This window comes from Platalea leucorodia, assembly GCF_965183815.1.
Source record: "Platalea leucorodia genome assembly, chromosome: 7".
Classification (NCBI taxonomy): Eukaryota; Metazoa; Chordata; class Aves; order Pelecaniformes; family Threskiornithidae; genus Platalea; species Platalea leucorodia.
The window spans coordinates 43,053,615-43,072,639 of NC_138829.1; the positions used below are offsets into that span (position 1 = coordinate 43,053,615).

General features: G+C 43.0%; 1 protein-coding gene across 2 annotated transcripts in view; it reads right to left on the reverse strand.

Annotated features, from left to right (window-relative positions):
• Positions 1-259: 259 nt before the first annotated feature.
• Positions 260-19,025, reverse strand: part of MAPKBP1 (mitogen-activated protein kinase binding protein 1) — a gene marked incomplete at its 3' end in the record, with an annotated part of 99,679 nt that continues 80,913 nt past the window's right edge. Inside the window, exons 21-31 of one of the 2 annotated variants that reach the window (XM_082317024.1) lie at positions 14,774-14,922; positions 14,024-14,073; positions 13,266-13,502; positions 12,062-12,231; positions 10,277-10,422; positions 9,646-9,816; positions 8,675-8,753; positions 6,794-7,104; positions 5,103-6,014; positions 1,561-1,646; positions 260-553 (exon numbers count right to left, since the gene is read on the reverse strand). In XM_082317024.1, coding sequence (XP_082173150.1) covers positions 260-553; positions 1,561-1,646; positions 5,103-6,014; positions 6,794-7,104; positions 8,675-8,753; positions 9,646-9,816; positions 10,277-10,422; positions 12,062-12,231; positions 13,266-13,502; positions 14,024-14,073; positions 14,774-14,922 — 2,605 coding nt within the window. The remainder of the gene's footprint in view (positions 554-1,560; positions 1,647-5,102; positions 6,015-6,793; positions 7,105-8,674; positions 8,754-9,645; positions 9,817-10,276; positions 10,423-12,061; positions 12,232-13,265; positions 13,503-14,023; positions 14,074-14,773; positions 14,923-19,025) is intronic. The other variant, XM_082317025.1, reaches the window with a different exon arrangement.

Sequence of the window (19,025 nt, forward strand, 5' to 3'; positions counted from 1 at the left end):
ATTTCTCCAAACTCCTCTTTCAAGACTTTGTCTAGAGACAGGAAGTTGAAGACCATTGGGGAAAAAATATTAAAATTGTGGCCAGCACATTGCTAAGAATTAGAGCAAGTCAGTTGTAGGGGCCTGAGGAAATCAATTTATGAAGGTCTCCCCACCAGCCCTAGACCAGTGCAATGGTAGCATTGGTCTGAAGCTCTCTCTGTGGTCCTCTTCTTGGGATTATTTCTGTGTATTCACAAACAGCTGAAAGCCACCCCTCTTAGAGTTTTTTGTCCATGCGTCGTTCCACGGCTTGTAGCAATAGCTCCGAGTACTGTTCCAGCAAAGCCAGTGTCTGCTCATCTCCCAGACTCTTGGGACTCGGTAGATTGGCACCACATCCCTCATTCTGTGGGCTAGTGGTATCTTCTGGCTTTGCCAGTACCTCCTTAACCTTTGGATGCTCTTCCTCATCCTTCAGAGAGTCCAATTCTTTCTTCATTGAGGAGAATGTTTCTGTCAGGAGGCCTGCTATTTTATCTTTGTCAGTAGAAGACTCCGTATCATTTAACACCTGAAAATAGAGAGGGAAAAGAAAAAAAAAGAATGCATTGGGGTTTAGGTAGAGCACCAAGTAAACAGTTTCAGCCCTTTAGGGAAGTGAAGCCATGAAGATTTGCAGACCACTCAAGTGTCCTTTTCTTCAACATTCGAGACTGCCAATTTAGTCACGTAGCAGGGCATGCATCCAATACTACTAGTCACACAAAATCCAGAGGCATTACTCCAATAAGATAGAGATTGGAAGCACATTTTTGGGTAGCATTCCCCTTATACTGGGCCTAAGGAGGTGCTATGTTTCCCAGCTGCAGCACAGGGCCACAGTCTCCTTTTCTTCCCGTCTGCCAGATGCAGCTGGTCACAGGAACAGAGCAAGGTCAGAGAGCTACTGCAAGTGCTGAGGCCAGAGCTGCAGAGGTCCACGTGGCAGAAGCTCGCTGTGGAAGGTTTCACACTCGTTACAGGAGCCTTGACAGATGAGCGCAAAGCAAAGAAAGAAAGAGCTGTTATATTGCTCTGCATGTCCCTATGGTCTGGCAGTGAGAGGGACAGGCGAGTGGTTGCATGTTCCCTCTCACAGCTGGATTCCCATGGTATCTCACATTTGTTAATCCTTTTCCCGGGCATCAAAGACAAAGAACAGATGGGGATAATAAAACTTAAAGCTCCTATAATATTTTGTATTTCTGAAGCACTGCATAAATATTAACTAATTCCCTAATAGCCCTTTGAAACAGAGTGTACTGTTATCTTCAGTTTACAGATAGGCTAAACAGACTGGAAAGTTAATTGATTTGCTCAGAGTACCATAGCAAGCCATTAGAAAATCCAAAAGTTGGAAATTGGGAGTTCCTGCCTCCCCAGTTCAAGCTTAAATTGCAGTCAAGTGGACAACCAGGCAGCTTGTGTCACTGAACACCCAGTCAAAAGAACACCTTGAGCCAGCAAGCACATACACTCGATGCTCGCGGGCTGTAAAGCCGACCTACTGTAACAGAGCCCGCGTCCGAGGTCACTCACCATGCGGTAAAGATGAATGGCTTTGCGCATGCTGTCCTGGAGCTCGGATACCACATGCTCACACTGCTCGATGCTGATGCACGATTCTGAAGGGGAGGAAAAAATAAAAACCCAAACTAAGACATACTCCAATATCTGTGGTCTCACAGTTGGGTAAGAAAACATTCTTTTTTAATGTATATTTGAAAGACCATGCGCACTTCTCATTCGATTTTTAGGGCTGGTTTGAGCCAATCATTAAATAGGCAAGTTCTACATGTGCTTTCCTTCATACTACCTAGAGATGCTGCTTGTTTCAAACATTTCTATTTTTCCAGTCTTTAGCCTCTCCTAAGTCAACAATGGTTTTTGTCAGATCGCACATGTTTGTTACAGTCAAGGATAGTCACAGATTACCCATGCCACTCTCAATTATAATTAAAGTCAAGTTTGAATGAAGGCTTCTAGTGGCAAAAGGGACTGATCTGAGGAGCCTCTAATTTAGCCTCCACCTGGTCAGAAATCTACACGCCCCCCCTCATGTATCCTTCTGTACAGTGTACAACTAAGTGCTGAGGATGAAGGATTACACTGAATTATTACAGTGTTCTCTAGTGAGGACTGAGGTCCAGAGGAGTGTTGACAAACTCAATCACAACAGAATCGCATTTCTGAGCAATCCACGATATGCACTGCTGATACACCGTAATTCAAAAATGAAAAATAAAAGCAAGCAACTGAAGAACACCATCTTCTGCCTGCCCCCACCAGATATTATCTCCAAAGCATCAGAGTTGAAGGCCTGCAATGTTTTAATAAAATAAACACTTTCATGAGTTAGACATAAAACATGAACAAAGACATAGACGCACACACAATCTGCAGTTATTTTCAATTTGCAGAGGCCTGGACAAAGGCCATTCGACTTCCTTTAGTCACCTAAAAACAAAACTTGGTCACATTAGCACTATTATTTCTGCACTTCTAAGAACGTCATCTTTGAACAGGCTGGAGGGGACCTTAGCTAATTTTATGAATACATCCAGAAGATGTATAAACAAATACAGCTATAAAAACATCTATTTATACATAAACAAACACATCTAGAATGAAGGGGTGTGAACAAATCCTTCCATCTGCATTTTTTGTTCCCAAATCACCCAGCCTTGTAGAGTTTGAGCACAGTGGGCTTCAGTGCAGTCCAAGAGTCTTGCCTCTTTTTTTTTTTTTTTTTTTTCCTCTCTTCTTTTGCTGCTCCCCTCCTGCCCTCTTTTTGTTTTAAACCAAACTGTTTCTTCTCATGATCATTTCTGGATTTCTCCTCTGATCATGCTTTTTATGCTGGTCTCCAGCTTTGTGAGCTGCCAGTCTGGAGAAAGGTCACAAACATAAATGCTTGAGTAACAGGCATTTGCTGCCTCTCAGGTGTGCAGAGCAGAGCTCTTCAGAAACCAGCAGAAAATATTAAACACGGCAACAGTATTAAGCACATCTACAGCACTTTAACTGTAGATGTCAAAATGCTTTAATAAAAACAATTAAGTCACTTTATCTGCAGCTGTTATACAGGCAGGAAAATGGAAGGGCAGAAAAATTAAGTGGAAACCCAAAGACACAGAGCAAGTCAGAAGCAGAACAGGTCTCTGTCAACCCTACAGTTCTAATCTAAACTGCCACACTATGATCCACAGAAGCCACAGTAAATTGTTCACAGCAATAGCCAACCTGGATCTGAACAGCTTTTCCAGCATCTGCCACTAAACATTTGAGAAACGTGGTCTGCAAGAAGCTGAAGGCTGACAGCTGTCTGTTGAGGAAAAACAAAACTGGGGATCCACTGTGCTAAATCATCCTAACCCACTAAAGGATGCTGCTAAATATTCTGACAGGGCGTGCTATGTATTGCGAGCTGCTCTAAAAAAAATAATCACTGCTGCAAAAAAAATTGCTCTTTCTCTGCACTACCTGTGCTAATTCTGCAAAGATTCATAGCAACCGACCAAAAACCATGTGATATGTAGCTTGATTCCCAAGTCTAGAAGAGAAAACTCAGCCTAAAGAGTACAGACAACTGGGCTGTTACTTCTCTGCTGTAGAATGTGATTCCACAGCTCCAGGCTGCATCTACTGTTGGAGGAAACCTCACCCCTGTGGGGGTAGGGTCTGAAAGTTTCAGATGCGCTCGCTGTTCTACAGAGCAGCTACCCTATAGTCTAAGAACAGCAGGTCCCTCAGACAAAACACCACATTTCCTGTTTTACATGAGTGCTTCAATCTTAGAGCATTTGATCCCTCTAGAAATGCAAAAAAAAAAAAAAAAAAAAAAAAAAAAACAACCAACAGTGCATCAAAAACAGATTATCCCTCTGCAATGCTTCAGTGCAGAAATACTGCGCTTAACCATTGCAATGAATGGTGGAGCAGCCTGGCACCACAGAAAATAACTGATCAGAGGATTACAGAGGAGTCCCTTCTCAGACAGGAATAAGAACAACATAGCAAAAGGGATTAAGAACTGTGCACCGTATAGTCCCCTGAAGGCACAAGGTATCAGTGCAGTGGTTAACATCCAGCTTCCTACTGCACGACTCAGCTGAATATTTCAGGAAGGCGTATTTCCTTTCAGGTTGTGACGGAAAAGAAAAAACTCTGGACGTTTTAGTCCCACAGCATTTGCTATGCCTTCTCTGCCTCTGGAGGATCTCCTGCCATGGAGGGCAAGATTTTTGCTTCAGTTTGAAGTTACCTGCTACTTTTCATTTGATTGAAGTACCTTCAACCAGGGCCTGTAACAGATCCAAGAGCTGTTTTCAGCAGGTAAAACAGTTGCCCACCTTGTACCTTTTTCTCGAAACGAGAGATAATTCAAAAATTAATCCATGTTCTTTATGCTCAAACCCAAAGGCTAGCCATACCCAGTTTGCAGACATGTCTTCAGAGTGATAGCAGCACAGAGACTTTCTTGCTCTCACAGGTGACTACAGCAAGGAACTCACCTTGGTCAAGCCTCATCTCATGCAAGAAAACTGTATGCAAACCCTTCTGGACCCTGCACACTTGCACATTAACAAAGTAAAGCCTGAGCTGCCTGGCATAACTTCACTGTCACTATTATCTGTGCTTGCTAGGTTCAGCTAGCACATGTTGGCCTGCACCTTCATCTGCTGGTCAGACATGCTCTGAGCGGGGCACAGGGGCTGTAACCTACACACACTCACGGGGTTTCCCAGCACGTCAGCTTTTAGCATTGACCACAAAGGGGTTTTAGCCCCTACATGTAATTGTATGACTAAAAACATGAGAGTGCTGAGGTCTACAAAACATCCAGCTAAAAAGGACCTTCAGACATAAGACCCAGAGGAAATGGAAATTAAAGACTGAGAAAAAGATGTCAGGTTGAAGAAGTGTCTCACCATTGAGGGGATGGCTTATGGAACGAGACAGGTGCAGACAGGACGAGACAGGCCAGAAGCTGGACGTAAAGAAATGTGATGGGATCGTGAGGCGGTTCACAAAGACAGGAGACAGAAGGGGGAAGATAAGAGATGGGTATCCATGCACACCTGAGACCTGTGCCGAGGCAGTTATAGATGTAGGAGACCTTGGCCTGATGGGGTCTAGTGGGCAAAGTCCAGGTTGGTTGTCTAGCACACAGGCGATGCCGGTGATCCTCTCCCTGCACCTGGCCAGCGTGCCCTCGGGAGACCTTAGGTGCCGGCCCTCTGACAACTCCCTCAGTTTTGGATTAGTGATCCCTGGCTCATCCTGGCAACTTGACCTTGAGACTGAACTCTCCACCAGGCTCTCCTTAGCAAGTCCTGTTGGGATCTCTCTACCAGGAACCAGAGACCCAGCAGTCTGATTCTCCCTCTTGGAGGTTCGGCCCTCAGGAAAAGAGGGTTTCTTTTTACAGGCCCCAGCAGGTGACTGCGGAGACTGTGGCTCAAGCAGGGTTTTTGTTTTGGTAGTGGGTGAGAAGGAGGCCAGTGTGGGTCTATCAGGTAATGGCTTGGGAATGTCAAGAATCAGATGTGCTCGGTTTGATGATGCCAACTTGCTGTGGAAGGACTTGGGAGACGAGCAGTTTACAACTGGCTGAAGTGCTGGCTTCACTGGAACATTTTCTTTCACTGGTAGCTTAATCTTCTCAGCATCTGCTGTGGAACTAAACTGTGTCTTCTCTGCCACTGGAGGGCTAATCCTCCCATCAGTCAACATTTCGGTGGAGTAACCAAGGTACAGGTTTTCCCCTACAGATACGCTCCTTGACATCTTAGCACGGAAGCTGGTTGTCGGGTTCATGTAGGACTTTGGTTTTGCAGCCCTGACATCTTTGGCCAGCAGAGCACCAGATCCATCCATCTTCAACATACTGGCTGATAACACCCTGCAACTGTTAGGTCTGGGATCCTTCTCAACCACCATAAGAGTCTGAGGACGCTGCTTGGCAGAGGCTATCACTCCAGGACCCTTATCTGTGAAAATTAAACAGACAAACATACCAAAAATAGACAAGAGCCTGCAGTGAATTCCAAAATCGGAAAGTAACAGAGCTGCTCCAGCCTATAAGCCTCAGCTCAGCCCCTGGGAGAGGTGTACAGAACCACTACTTCAGGTTAATATCACCAAGCCTCAACAGCTTGCTTTTTCGCCTCTCCCTCATCCTGCTCACACACTACTGCTTTCCTGATGAGAGAGACTTGTTCTTAAAGCATATGGCCAGAAGACCTCAGACCACTGTGACCGCTAACTGAGAGGCCAGAGGAAGCAGGCAAAAACTTATACATGGTGTTGCGGTGATAAGGTTTATTTTTTTTTTAAAACAAACTGATGGTTCATGAGTTGATTGTTTCAAAAATTGAGTTCTTTCACACAGAGTGCATGGATACAGTAAGCTGCCTCTTACTGCCCCTACTCCTTTCCTCTTTCTCTCCTCCCCACCCTGGGGAGCTTCAGTCTTGGCCTGGAACAACCACCCACAGCAAGAGAGAATTTCTTTGCAAATAGTTCATTTCACCCTTGGCACTGCTCCTCCCACAGCTGCCAGACAAATATCAGAGACTGATAATTAGGAGACCAGCATCTGCATTACAAATTAAAAGTATTTTCCCTTGACAGGCTAAGAGTTAGAAGACATGCAAAGCCTCTAGCTCAGAACACAGAAAGACATAAGCTTAATTTAAATCTCTACTCAAGCTCAAATCTCCTCATTTCATTCTCAGGTTTATACCATCATTCCAACCTGTGTCCTTACCCTCATGAACGAGGTCGTGAACTGACTGTGCCTTTCTCATCACTGCATTCACAGGGCCTTCTGGAAAGGATGCAATAACCCGTCCAGGAGCCATACCAACTCTGCTGGCCTCCAAAGCTGATCTGCGTTTTTTCTGGACATAAACAGCCTGACTTGAATTTACACTCTCCGGGATCTGGCTGTTCTCCAATGCATCACCAGCATGGCTGCTGCCATTTTTCAACAGGTCTGGTGTAAACCGATTGGTCTGGGTTGGCGGCTCGATTGGCTTTGAATCCAGTATCAGATTTGACGAAGAGAGTGACAATCGTCTAGAGAACACGATAAAGAAATCTCAGTTAAAACAAGTAAGTATGTTGCCCTGGCTGAACAGGCACATATGTTAAGCCAGTTTCTCTGGGATAAAGAGCCCTTCCCTATCTGAATTTTTTAAAGTCAAAAATGCCCTAGGCTGTTACCACTTCATTCTACTCATCCCTGGAAGCACTGGTCTTCAGGCATTTGACTTTAGGCTGCACGATCACAATTAGCATTGGGTCACTGTTTCCAGGGGAGACACTGTAAAAGGTGAAGGCGAAGGAGAAGGAAAAAATCCAGGCAGAGGGAAGACTGGGCAAAGTCAGGTCAGGTCTTTTATCTCAGCTCACCTTACTAACAATGAAATCTTTTCCGTTCTAAGATACCGTAAGAGAAAGTAACTATACTTCCTAACATTATGAAGGCATAATTACTAGGAAAGCTGGTCACTGTCTTCAAGAGGAAAGCCTAATTTCCTCTTCCTCTCCACTTCAGACAAGCACAGTGGGCTTACCTCAGAAAGGAGGCAACTTTCAATCTGGCATGTTTGAACAGCGGAACAGATTAAAAGCCCAGAGGTTTTCATAATCTAAAACTACGTCTCTTGTTACATCTCCAGAGCGCCAGTGACTTCCTTCACTCACCATTGCAACTCTCCAGAAGCTTACACATTAGCTAACCACTGGCTTTCTTCCCAAACATGCGATCCCAACGCGAGTCAGACTAAGAGGCACTCCTGACAGCAGCAACAGCAGCTGAATACAGCAATGACAAAAAAATATCCCTAACATGGTGAATCTAGACACAGCTGGTGAACCATAGAAGAGGTACCCAAATCTGCTCAGTCCTATACAACGAAATTAATTTAAGCTGAGATTTCAGGTTGTCATTTTAGAGGAATACAGAAGTATTTGTTTGTTTTAAACATTTATGAACCCAAATGAACAAAAGTATTTACCTCATTTTTGTTCATTTTTTGTTTCTTTGTTTGTTTTATTGGGATTTTTTTTTTTTTTTTAAACAAGGGAAACAGCTTGGAGAGGCTTTTTGGGGTGCTTTAGGGTTGAGGTTTTTTTGGAAGAATAATATCCACATGGGGCTTTGTATGAAACACCAGAGCACCCTGTGAAGGCATGGGACCGAAAAATGAAGCTGAGTAAGAAAGGACTGTAAAACAAAGGAAAAGTTGACAAGCCTACTTTCATTGTCCAAGCTGAATGAAATGCAAAAGAATAAACAGAGCATAAACAGTGAAGAGTAAATTAGATGATTAGCAATTCCTCCAGCTTAATCAATCAAGGCATTAATCATGAAACAGTTAAGCACATTGTTGAAAGAGGAAAAAGAACAAAACAACAGTGTTGCTTTAGGAAGATATAGAACAGCTAAAATGACACAGGATGGCCTGTCCAAATCACAAGGGTTTGCAACCAGCCTACCAGGTGCTATGCTAACACTTTGCTGTGCCAAGGCACATTAAGGCCAGAAGTTTGCTCAACTATTTTGACCCAGGGCCTAGCAGGACACCTTCTCACACTAGTAAAAACAGACAGACAGAAACACTCAGAACAAGCAGAGCCATACCTTAGAGCCGGGGACTGGGAAAGAAAGCGAGAGGAAATGCTGAGGTTTTCAGTTCTTTCCAGATTCCTACATGAGCCACCTAAAAATTTTGGTTAAAGGGGAGAGAAAAAGGGAGCAGTTTAGTTACAGAACAAACATTCTGACGCATGCATTTTCTTATCACAGAGACTATCAAATGTTCTCCCATATCCAAGGGGATTTTTTGAGCTAAAACCACAGAGAATGAAATAATTTCATTGCCTTTGCCTCTTCAGTTCTACTTAGATTACTCTGCCTTAAACTGCTACTCTCCCTAAGGGTACGCCTCCTCCTTTTTCTCTTCCCTTTGTGTCCTATCCTGCCTGCAGGACTGTGAGGCACTGGCATCAAGCAGAAAACAAACCAATCAAAGGAAAGGGGAAAAAAAAAAAGAAAAAAAAAGAAAACAGACAACTCACATAGATATTGCTGCCTGCAACCATTATCAATTCTAGAAAGATACGCTTTGTTTTGGAGTTGGTCGATAAAGACTAACCAGCTCCTTTGCCACTCTGATGTCTCCTCTTATTCTCTCCCTCCACCCAGCATTTCAGCCTTTTCTTTTGTGACATTTGTTATGCCTTAGTATACCACTAGAGGCCACTACATGTCACCTATGGGGGGGGGGCCGGTGCACACACAGTTGATACCTTCACATATAACAGGAAAAACTAGTCCAGGAACAAGAGAACGGCTCTTCAGGATTTCAGGGACAGCACTTAACCCAAACTGACACAGACCCCAATCTCATCCACACAAACTTACACACAGACTGATGGAGTTAAGACATGTCGCTCTTCTTTAGGCCTCTCTACATTGGTTCCCCATTTTTGCCCCCTCGGATACACACACCCCCACAAAAGCCTAGCAGAACTTGCAGTCTGGTTTGATTTACACAGGGGATAAACCTGGAGTGACCTCAGAAAGTCCCCCCACTGAGCAGAGAGCTGTACCTTTTCCATCAGTGCTGCCCAGGGTACCAAAATGCTGCTTGAGGAACTTTTCCTGATCAGGTCTCTGGGGGATTTCTGCCTCTGGCATACTAGTACACACGTCCTCCTCTCCTTCCTCTCCCTCCAGGTCTGAGACGCCATCCACACTTAGGGGCTCAGTGCTTTCAGAATCTGGGAAAAGGAAAAAAAATGCTGTAATAGCATAATCACAGTAACATTAGTCAGGTTAAAAAAAGATACAGCAAAGATGCCAAATTGAAGCTGAAATGTTAAAGCAAAAGTCAGTCAGCATTAAGTGCAATTCTCTAATCTATCATATCGCACAAACAGCATAGCCTATGGGATAATTAATATTAAACCTGCCTCCCTACCTAGCAAGGTAAAAGAAAGCCAAAGGCGCACAAGGGAAGTGCACTTTAACCAACTCCTGCTTCTACAGTGGCTTCACTGAAGTGCCTGTTCAAATGTGCCTGAATCTTTACAGCAATACTAGCAAGACTAATAAGAGTGCAACCTCAGTTCAGCTCATGAAGAGGATCAAGTATTAGAGGTCAGGAACATGGCACAGAACAGTCCCAGGAAGTTTCTGCAGTGTTCCACATCACATATAAATACATTTATAATGTCTTACCTTCATTTGGATGGTCTGGGCTGGACAGACGACTGCTGCTGTAATCTACAGAGCAGGCACTGTCAGGACTGTGTTTGTCTGGGCATCCATTACTGTGATAACCTCTACTTAGCTTCCCATGGGGCAACGCCTTTACCTGGAACTCACTACAAGAGAGACAGGAAAGATACAGCACTAGAAGAGATATCTGGTTTATATGTAAAGAAGCACATTCTAACTTTAATAAGGCCTTACCTGTGTTAGTAACACCTTTGATTACAAAAGTAAGGCTTTAAAGAGAAAAATAAGTTGATTTCTCTCATCATTATACAGTATATTTTTTGCATTTCATTAAGCTTGGACAGTGAAGTCTCAAGGGGACCGTCTGACTTTCTGGGCGTTGTCAGTTTCCCATGATTACCAGGCACCAGCACAGCACTGCCCTGGCTTGATTTCCAGCACAGGTGAGGAACAAATGTAGAGGTCTATGTAATGAAAAAGGGACTAAAACCAGGCCTATACCTGCATGATAGAAACTCCAGTGTGGCATAGATTTGAGCCCTAATACAGTATTTTTTCCACATTTATGACCTGCTTCTTTGGGCAACTTCTGTCTTGCACAATAGAGAAGATTCTGGGTTTGAGCAAGACTAACCTACTGAAGAACATCATACAAAAATACAATGTTGTAGGACAGGGTTCCTGATTTCTGTTGCGATTTCACAAGTCTCGTTTTGTCAAATGACACCAGCACTGTTCTTTTGGCTTATGCCTGAGGACTTCAGTTTTCCACTTTATTAAATACTTAGGTTTCAGATGTACTCCAGTGCAAGGTAGGATGCAGAAGTCACTCAACGGAACTGAATGGCAATTACCCCTGGCAGCTTGCAAACTCTGCATACTTTGAGATGTGTCCAGTGTGTATCCAACATTAGCAGAGAGCCTCCCTTTCTTACATGATGGAGTAGCACATGGGTCTGCTCTGTCCCAATGTTATCATAATAAAATTAAGAATGTAAATAAAGAAAAACTGGGAGAAACCTAGCAGCTTCAACTGCAAAATCTTGGCATGCACTCTTGCATAAAAGCCTGTCTAAAGCTATCAGCCCACTCTTTGTAACAGAGCAGGAGGAGACAGAGGAAATTAAACAGCTATTAGCATCAGGTTAAGAGGGAAAGGGAAGAATAAAATTCAGGGAAGGAAAACAAATGGAGCACAGAATGAAAGAGAAAATTAAGTGAGGTAAAACTAAACCAGAAGAAACAGCAGCAGAAGAAAAAAGGTCTCTACTGTCTCCAGTGTCCTTTTCAATTCCATCTGTCTCATGCAAGCCATTCTATTTCCCGTAACAGGGTTATCACATACTACATTTGTTAAATTCTTGCCTAATTAGGTTTGTCATAAATTTTATATATATATAAATAACAGCGTCCTGTCATTTCTCCTGGGCAGACATTTCACTTCCACATATACGTCACTGTTGGGTGGTTTTCCAGCTTCCAAGTTTTCCCTTGCTTGTTTCAATCCAGATAAGGGAGAAAGCAAAAGGGCGGCTCCCATGTTCTTTATTCAACAAAAAAAAATGGAGGAGGCTGCTAATGTGCAGTTTCCTCCAAGGAAAGAATATTTTAATGGTGCCTTCTTAGTTTCAGATTCCTTTAGCATCAGGCTGGCATAAAACTCTCAACTAAACATGCCTGGCATCAATCAGGCAGTAAGTCAACTCATCCAAATTACCACACAAGCTGCAAGCAAACTAAAACAGAAACGTCTAAGCCATGCACAGCAGAGAGCTTATTTTTAACCTGCTAGGGTCTGTTGGATGGATTTCATCTTGCTCAGGGTAGATTACACACTCCTCACTCTCAGAAGGTTCCAGTTCCTGAGAGAAAATCCCGTCTTCACAAGACACAAGCCGAATCACTTGGGGACGCACACAAGACCGGTTATCTTGGGGAGGTATTGAGCTGCCAACCTGTTTTTTAAAAAATAAATAAAAAAATAAAAATAAAAAAAAGAGAGAGAGAAAACTAGATATTGCCAGTGTTTTCCCTTAACTCAGCAAGTGCTGTGCAGAGCTAGAAAGTACACATTACAGCACAGAGTATCATCAGAAACCTGAGATTAGAAAAACACAGCACTCCTATGTCTTTCCTGTTCCTTATCTACTAAACTTGACAGACTACTGCTGTAGTTTCCTATTTTGTTTCCTCTTTGCAATCCCCTAAAATTCTCTGGTAAAGTACTGGACTCCCCATCCCCCTTTGATCACACATCAGGAGTGTAAGTCACATAGCAGCAGGTTCTTCCATTACCTTTTATAGACTGATCAGACATAGTTCAGAGCAGTCTGTGGGCCACAGCTGAAACACACTGATTTACTGCACGCAGTGAGCCCAATCCTCTCCTCAGTCACGCAGTTATAAATGCAGGAAAAACTCTAATGAAGTTAGGTGGCAGGACAGACTACTACTGGAAAACAGTCATTAGTCTTCTGAGGTATGAGCATACATCACTTGCTGTTACCCATCAATACTGAGATCTTGGATGTGTTTTAAAGAGAACTTAATAATCTAGCACAGCCCACAACTAAGGGCAGCATACGAGCCATATTTCAGTGGCTAGTAGAGTCAAGAAACTGCACCCCAGCAGAGTAAGCTAACAGGTAATCAAGTACACTTCTGTAATTCCAAGCTCAGCTTCTCAGCTTGTTTTTGCCGTAAATAACCAAAGAGCTAAAAGAAAACATGAGGCCTTCCTCTGTCATTGGAAAGAAACCATGAACCCATATGGACTTTGCTACAAGATGGCAGAAAAGCCAGAGTCACACATTACAGGAGTACTAACTACAAAAGAGTTATCTGAACAGGTTTCTCAGAAGGCATTTAGAGCCACCTCTAAAGACATAAAGAATGGCATCAGTTGGTAATAAATACAGGTAATAATAAACAGAGACAGGACAGATGCACTCAGAGTAGATTCACCTCCTTAGAGTAGTACTGCCCTTACTTTGTTGATGTGCACAGGAAGATCTGCCTGTTCTTCTCTGTCATCCCCATTGCTGTTCTGAGACAGTGAGTCTCGACTCGGAGAACGGGAAACAGAGAAAGACTCCAGCTGACGCAAGTCAAGCATGGATTTCACAGTCATCTCTATGTTACTGGTTGGCTGGGACCAGCGCCCACGTTGCCGGGGCATCTTGCTCATTGGCGCCTCTGAGTGCTGGATTGCTGCTATCTCTTTGGCCTGAAGGAAATTGAAAGACAGACAGTCTTAGGGACTGAGTTCTGCTGATAGAAAAACAGGAGAGAAAACAAAAGACCCACAGAAAACCACAATTATATCCATCTCCATAAAAGCCCCAAAGCTGTTGGTGCGACAGCTTAAAATTCCTCCCTTAATCATAAAGACATCAAGTAAAGATGATACTTCTGTCACTGCTTCTCGCATAATTGAACATTTAAAGGCCTCACTCAGATCCAAGTATATGATCAGCTTCAGCACTATGTGACATTCAGGCCAGAAATGAAGATGACAAAAGCATAACATCTGGTAGAAAGATACTGATGTAAAATCCCAAGTAAAACTGTCTCTTAACTAGGCTATATTTTGCCATCCCCAAGTCGTTCTTCAGTGAGGCTTCTCAATGGTTTCCCACTGCAGCTGTACCTTTCCCACCAGTGAGAATGAAGTTTTTAATCTCCATGGGAATTTATTTTCCAGTTTCCCTACGACAACAAATACAATTTGAAGGTTTAGCAACTCACCCTCCTCATTTCCCAATGGGAAAGGCTTCTTGAGAGGGTAAGGTCTGGATCTGGAAAGGGAAAAAGATATATACCTAGTTGACATCCTTGGCCAGCAGTCCAGCTTTTTAAAGACCTCTTACCTCATCTTTCCCCAAAAGCAGCATTCCTACACCTTTTGAACCAGCAGACCACTGCTAACACATGCTTTCCCATAGACTACCAAATCGTTGTATCAACTTTTTAATGGAGATGTACTGTTTTATGTAAGATTTTCACTGACTCAGCAGACCCACTGCAGAACACTTGTCACAGTGCAGTGGCCCATCCCAGGCTTGGGAAAAAACCCTGCTCCAATACACTGTAGCATCTGTGCTAAAAATAGCTCAAATTAGTAATGGTAATCTCTACTGTAAGTTTTATCAGACATCTCTAGAATCCTCTGTGAGATCTCTTTTGGCTTCTGTGAACTTCTAACAGCTTGTAGACCCAAGCCCAGGACACTAACTCAAAATTTGTTTGGCCAGTTGGAACTAGCAAGAAACCTGGCAATTTAACAACTGAATTTCTAATCAGAGAACTCCGAAATGCACCCCTCTTCAGATGCAGGAATGGGCAACTCCACATTACCCATTGGTGTCAATCCGTTTCTGTTTTGGTCTTTCTCTTTCTGCCGGTATCTTGTTATCCCTAAGTGTCTCTCCTCTTCTCCCCACTTCACATTCATGCCATTTTTCTCCATCTCTGCCCATGCCCCTCTCCCATTTATACCTGAGTCTCTCTCAGTGTTGCAGCTGGACTGAATATGGAAAGACTGCAGCCCACGTAGCTCATCTTCATCGTTCCCTTCATCTTCACCATCCTTGTCGCTATCTGATGAGAGTACAGGCACAGAGGACAGGGCAGAGATGGACTCGTGCCTGGGAGGCAGGAATTGGAAGCAGTATTATGGTCTGTCTCAAGAATTGCCCACCATTTCAATCCTTACACAGGCAGTTCTCTACTTTATCTCCATCCACACTCAGCAGGCTGCCTCAACTTTCCCAAACAGCCCTCGCTCTAGCAAAACTCACCTCTGAGAAACGGGGCAAGTTAAACACTGCACAAAGGTGTGCAGAGCCTGCCACAGCAATTGTTTCATATGTGTGGAAGGATGACAGAAATCAGAACAGAAATAAACGAGTCTGTGAAAGTCAAGTGGAATGAAACTTGGCCTTCCATTTCAGACCCTGCCAATTCATAAGGTCAAGATGGTAGAGCATATTTGAAAGGCAAATATTTTTCCCACCCTTAAGCATTTCCTCTCTTCAACTCTTTTACACATCAAAAATGTCATAGTGATACTCCCTGTTTGACAACAATTGGGTATATGGCAAATTATCACATAAGAGACAGGTTCACATCAAGGATTGCACCACGCAGAACCTGCAGGCACAGCCCACTCACCATAGGAGCACTGTGCTGCCATTTTTAGCCTTCAGGCACAAGGAATAATGTAAAACATATTTTGGGCAGATCTTTAATCAAAGTAGATCAGACAAGTGTTCCCACACAGACCTCAGAGGCACAGGCACTCCCAGGATAGAATTCCCCAACACCAATCAAGGACACTTACTAACACCAAACTCTTTCTTCTCCTCCCTCCCCTCACCCCTTCAGTCAACAGAACCACATGTCCACTTTGGACAATAATTGAATAAATGAAGAATCCTTAACAAATACATTTGAGTAGCACCCACTCCATTGCCTTGAGCTAGAGTGCCAAAATCATCATTAGTGACATATAAATGGATAAAAGGATATAAAAGGGTATCACTGGTAGGTGTTGAGTGTCAAGCATTATTCATGAAATAAAAATAGCTCTTCCACCACATACAGCCTGGCCAGGGATCAACTTGTCATGCAGCTGACAGATAGCAGGCAGTACTGAAACATGGTAAGAAGTAGTTAAGTTATTTTAATATTTTCTCTTCCCATATAGTGGCAGAACATTAATTTTCATTTTGTTAGAGGTGGCTGAGCAATAGCTACCCAACCCTTTCAGATGAGCTTTGAGGTATTCTGGCAAAAAGAAGAGTGAAACTGACTGTAGTCTGCAGTGTCCCCAGTGAAACAGTTTCATGTTGGCTGCCCTCATCTACTTTTAAGTTTATCTGTCTCTTCTTCTTTTCCTCTGTCCCTCTTGTCACTCTCAGGTTCTTGTGCCTAACCAGGGGAAACCCAACAAAGTTCAAGCACCACAGTATGTTTGAGGTTATGCCATGTTTCATCCTATGAGGTACATTACATTTAAATACAGTAGACAATATTAACTTTGTATCAGTAACTTTGATAGCATCTTTCTGCTTGTATTCATGACGGTTGTTTGAAGAGTTTATTGAGGAAGAAGGGTTGGATTATTACACATTTTAACATCTAACTGGTTGAATACCTCACTATGATGAGGTGATATGGCCAGACAAGGTTATGTGTTTGCTGAACTCCTGCACGTACTGTCATTGGTGTAAATGGAGAAGGAAGGATTGCTACCAATGTGGTTTATGTTACAAATAGAAAGATGGCCTCTGTCCATCAGATGGTGACCGACAAAATTAGTAAGGGGGAAAAAGTATGTTACAATATCCTCAAGGGAGCTGAATAAGAGAATGCAAAACATATTTTGGAAGTCAAATGGGCATTTTTGATACCTCACAGGGAGTGCCAAACAAATTACGAAGTCACATGTGTCCGATACAAATGTAAGGTTATCTTGCATTATCCCAGCAAAAATTCATGCCCCCCCGCTCCTTTTTACAACTCAAATATGCTTTTCAAACTCAGTCCTCTGACTTGAAGGGAGACAACTGAATGGGGTTTTCTAAAAGGATCTTGGGCCCACTGACCTGAAACTGAGATACTCCTGAAAATGAAACCTAGGTTCACAAGGTCTTGAGTGTTTTAACTGTTGTGCTTGCCCAAGTCAATCCCTTAATTTGGGCTTTACTCCTTTCTCCTTTCTTTCCCTGCTTTCCTCCATGTACTCTGGATTTTCTTCTATGCCCCTCTGTGGCACACATCTCCTCAACACTCTTCCTCAGTTCTTGATCATGCTTAGATAGAAGTCAGAGTAATGTAGGGTGAGGTTTCAAGCATGGGAGCTGCTTCCAAATAAGCACCACACGAGAGCATTCTGAAAGCAAAGGAAAAAGACCTCTCTCTTTTGGTGAAAGCAGGTTCAGCCAAACCCCAACAAAGCATCATTATATCAGAATGAATGTTTCAGAGTAGCTATTCCAGAATAGCATGTACAGTCATGTCCAGTTCTCATGATATATGTGACTCAGAGCAAGGATTTTACTTGTCCTTTCTCTTGTCTTCTTCCTTTGCTGAGGAACTATCCCATTCTAGTACTGTGCCTGGGTCTTGTTCTGTACAGATGGGCAGAGTCAGTTGCACTTCAGCTACCAGTTTCTGAAGGGTCTGCCAGTATGGGGTCAGTGGCAGGGAAGGACCTTCAGGGAGAAAGTCTTCAGGACACATATATAGACTTAAAAGTGCCACATGTCTTTATGGAGTTCCAGTATTAAGACATCTGATATTAGGTACTCTGTATTTTTTTGCATGTCCTGAATTCAGCCCTTCTCTCTTTTCTTAAAACAAAACAAAACAGACAAGAATGGCAACTATCCATTTAAAGAGGTATGTTGTCAGCATTCCCACTCTGATCTCGTGCTACTTAAACCCTCAGCTTTAGGGGCCTATTTATGAAACTGTAACATCCTATGTGGTAGGCATCACTAGCAGATTGCCTCCTCCCCCTCCCCAAATGCCTAAGGGTTTCAAAAGAAAGTTACCCTGCTTTCCCCCACAGAAAGATCACAGTGCTTTTGCCTCCAGAGTTTCCCTGGTGTTACAATTGCAGTAGTTCAGCACAGACTCAGGCACCACTTCTGACTGGCGTCAAAAGCCTGCCCCATTCTGAGCCCTGGAAACTGCACAGCTTTCCTGGACTGGACCAAAGCCTCACTGAGAATTTGATAAGAAGCTCTTCTTTCCAAATACATCTGAGGGCACACAGTACTTCTTCAGCAAACATATATTAGTTTTAGACAATTTAATTTGGATAACATTTCTGTCTCCTGCTATTTATACTAGACCTTCAATGAAAGTCACAGAAAAAGTGACTTTTAAAATTAAAATAAAAAAATATAAATGCTCAGCTAAAACATGACTATAAGCCCTGCAAACATTCCACAGTAAAATCAATTTAAAACTTCCCTTCCAAAAATTTGAGACAAGCTTTTCTAAACAATAAATGCATACTTGGATCGAAATCAAAACTGTATTAAAAGGCCTTTACATGGTTCCTTCTCTGAAAATACAAATGCTTCAAAACCAAAATGTACCAACAATATCAGCTGAGTACAAGTTCTATTATCCCAAACCATCAAAGCTCCTCATGTTCAGCAGATGGGAGAAAAGCACACATCTGCAGTTACCACAACCAGAGGCAGAACTGAGAGGCTCTTAGGGGCACTATGGAGAACTGTGGGTCCTACAGGTCCGATCAGTTCCAAAATAATCCAATGTCCTATAAAGGCACGTAAGAAAAATCCTTCAGAGGAGAAACTTTAGTCTCTCTAGAAGTTTTTGGAGGGACTGAAAAGGCTGGGACTCTTCAGTTTGGAGAGAAGGCTGGATGGAGAAAGGTTATGATAGAGGTTTACAAAACCATGGGGACTACAGATAGCTGGATGCAGAACTATAGTTCACCAAAGCTAACAATATTCAGAAGCAGGGAGCTTTCAACAAAACTCGCAGGAGTGTGGTTTAATAGAGACAAAAAAAGTCCTTCTTTCCAAACTCCTGGAACTTATCACCATGGGAGGCTGCAGAGGCAGAAAAATATTACAAAGTTCAAAAGGGATTTATACAAATTCAGTGGATGATGGGTCCATGACCAAATACTAAAGGGAACAGGCAGAGATGTACCTCCTAACATCCCCGATATAACAATAGAGCATGAGGCGAATGGACCACAGAG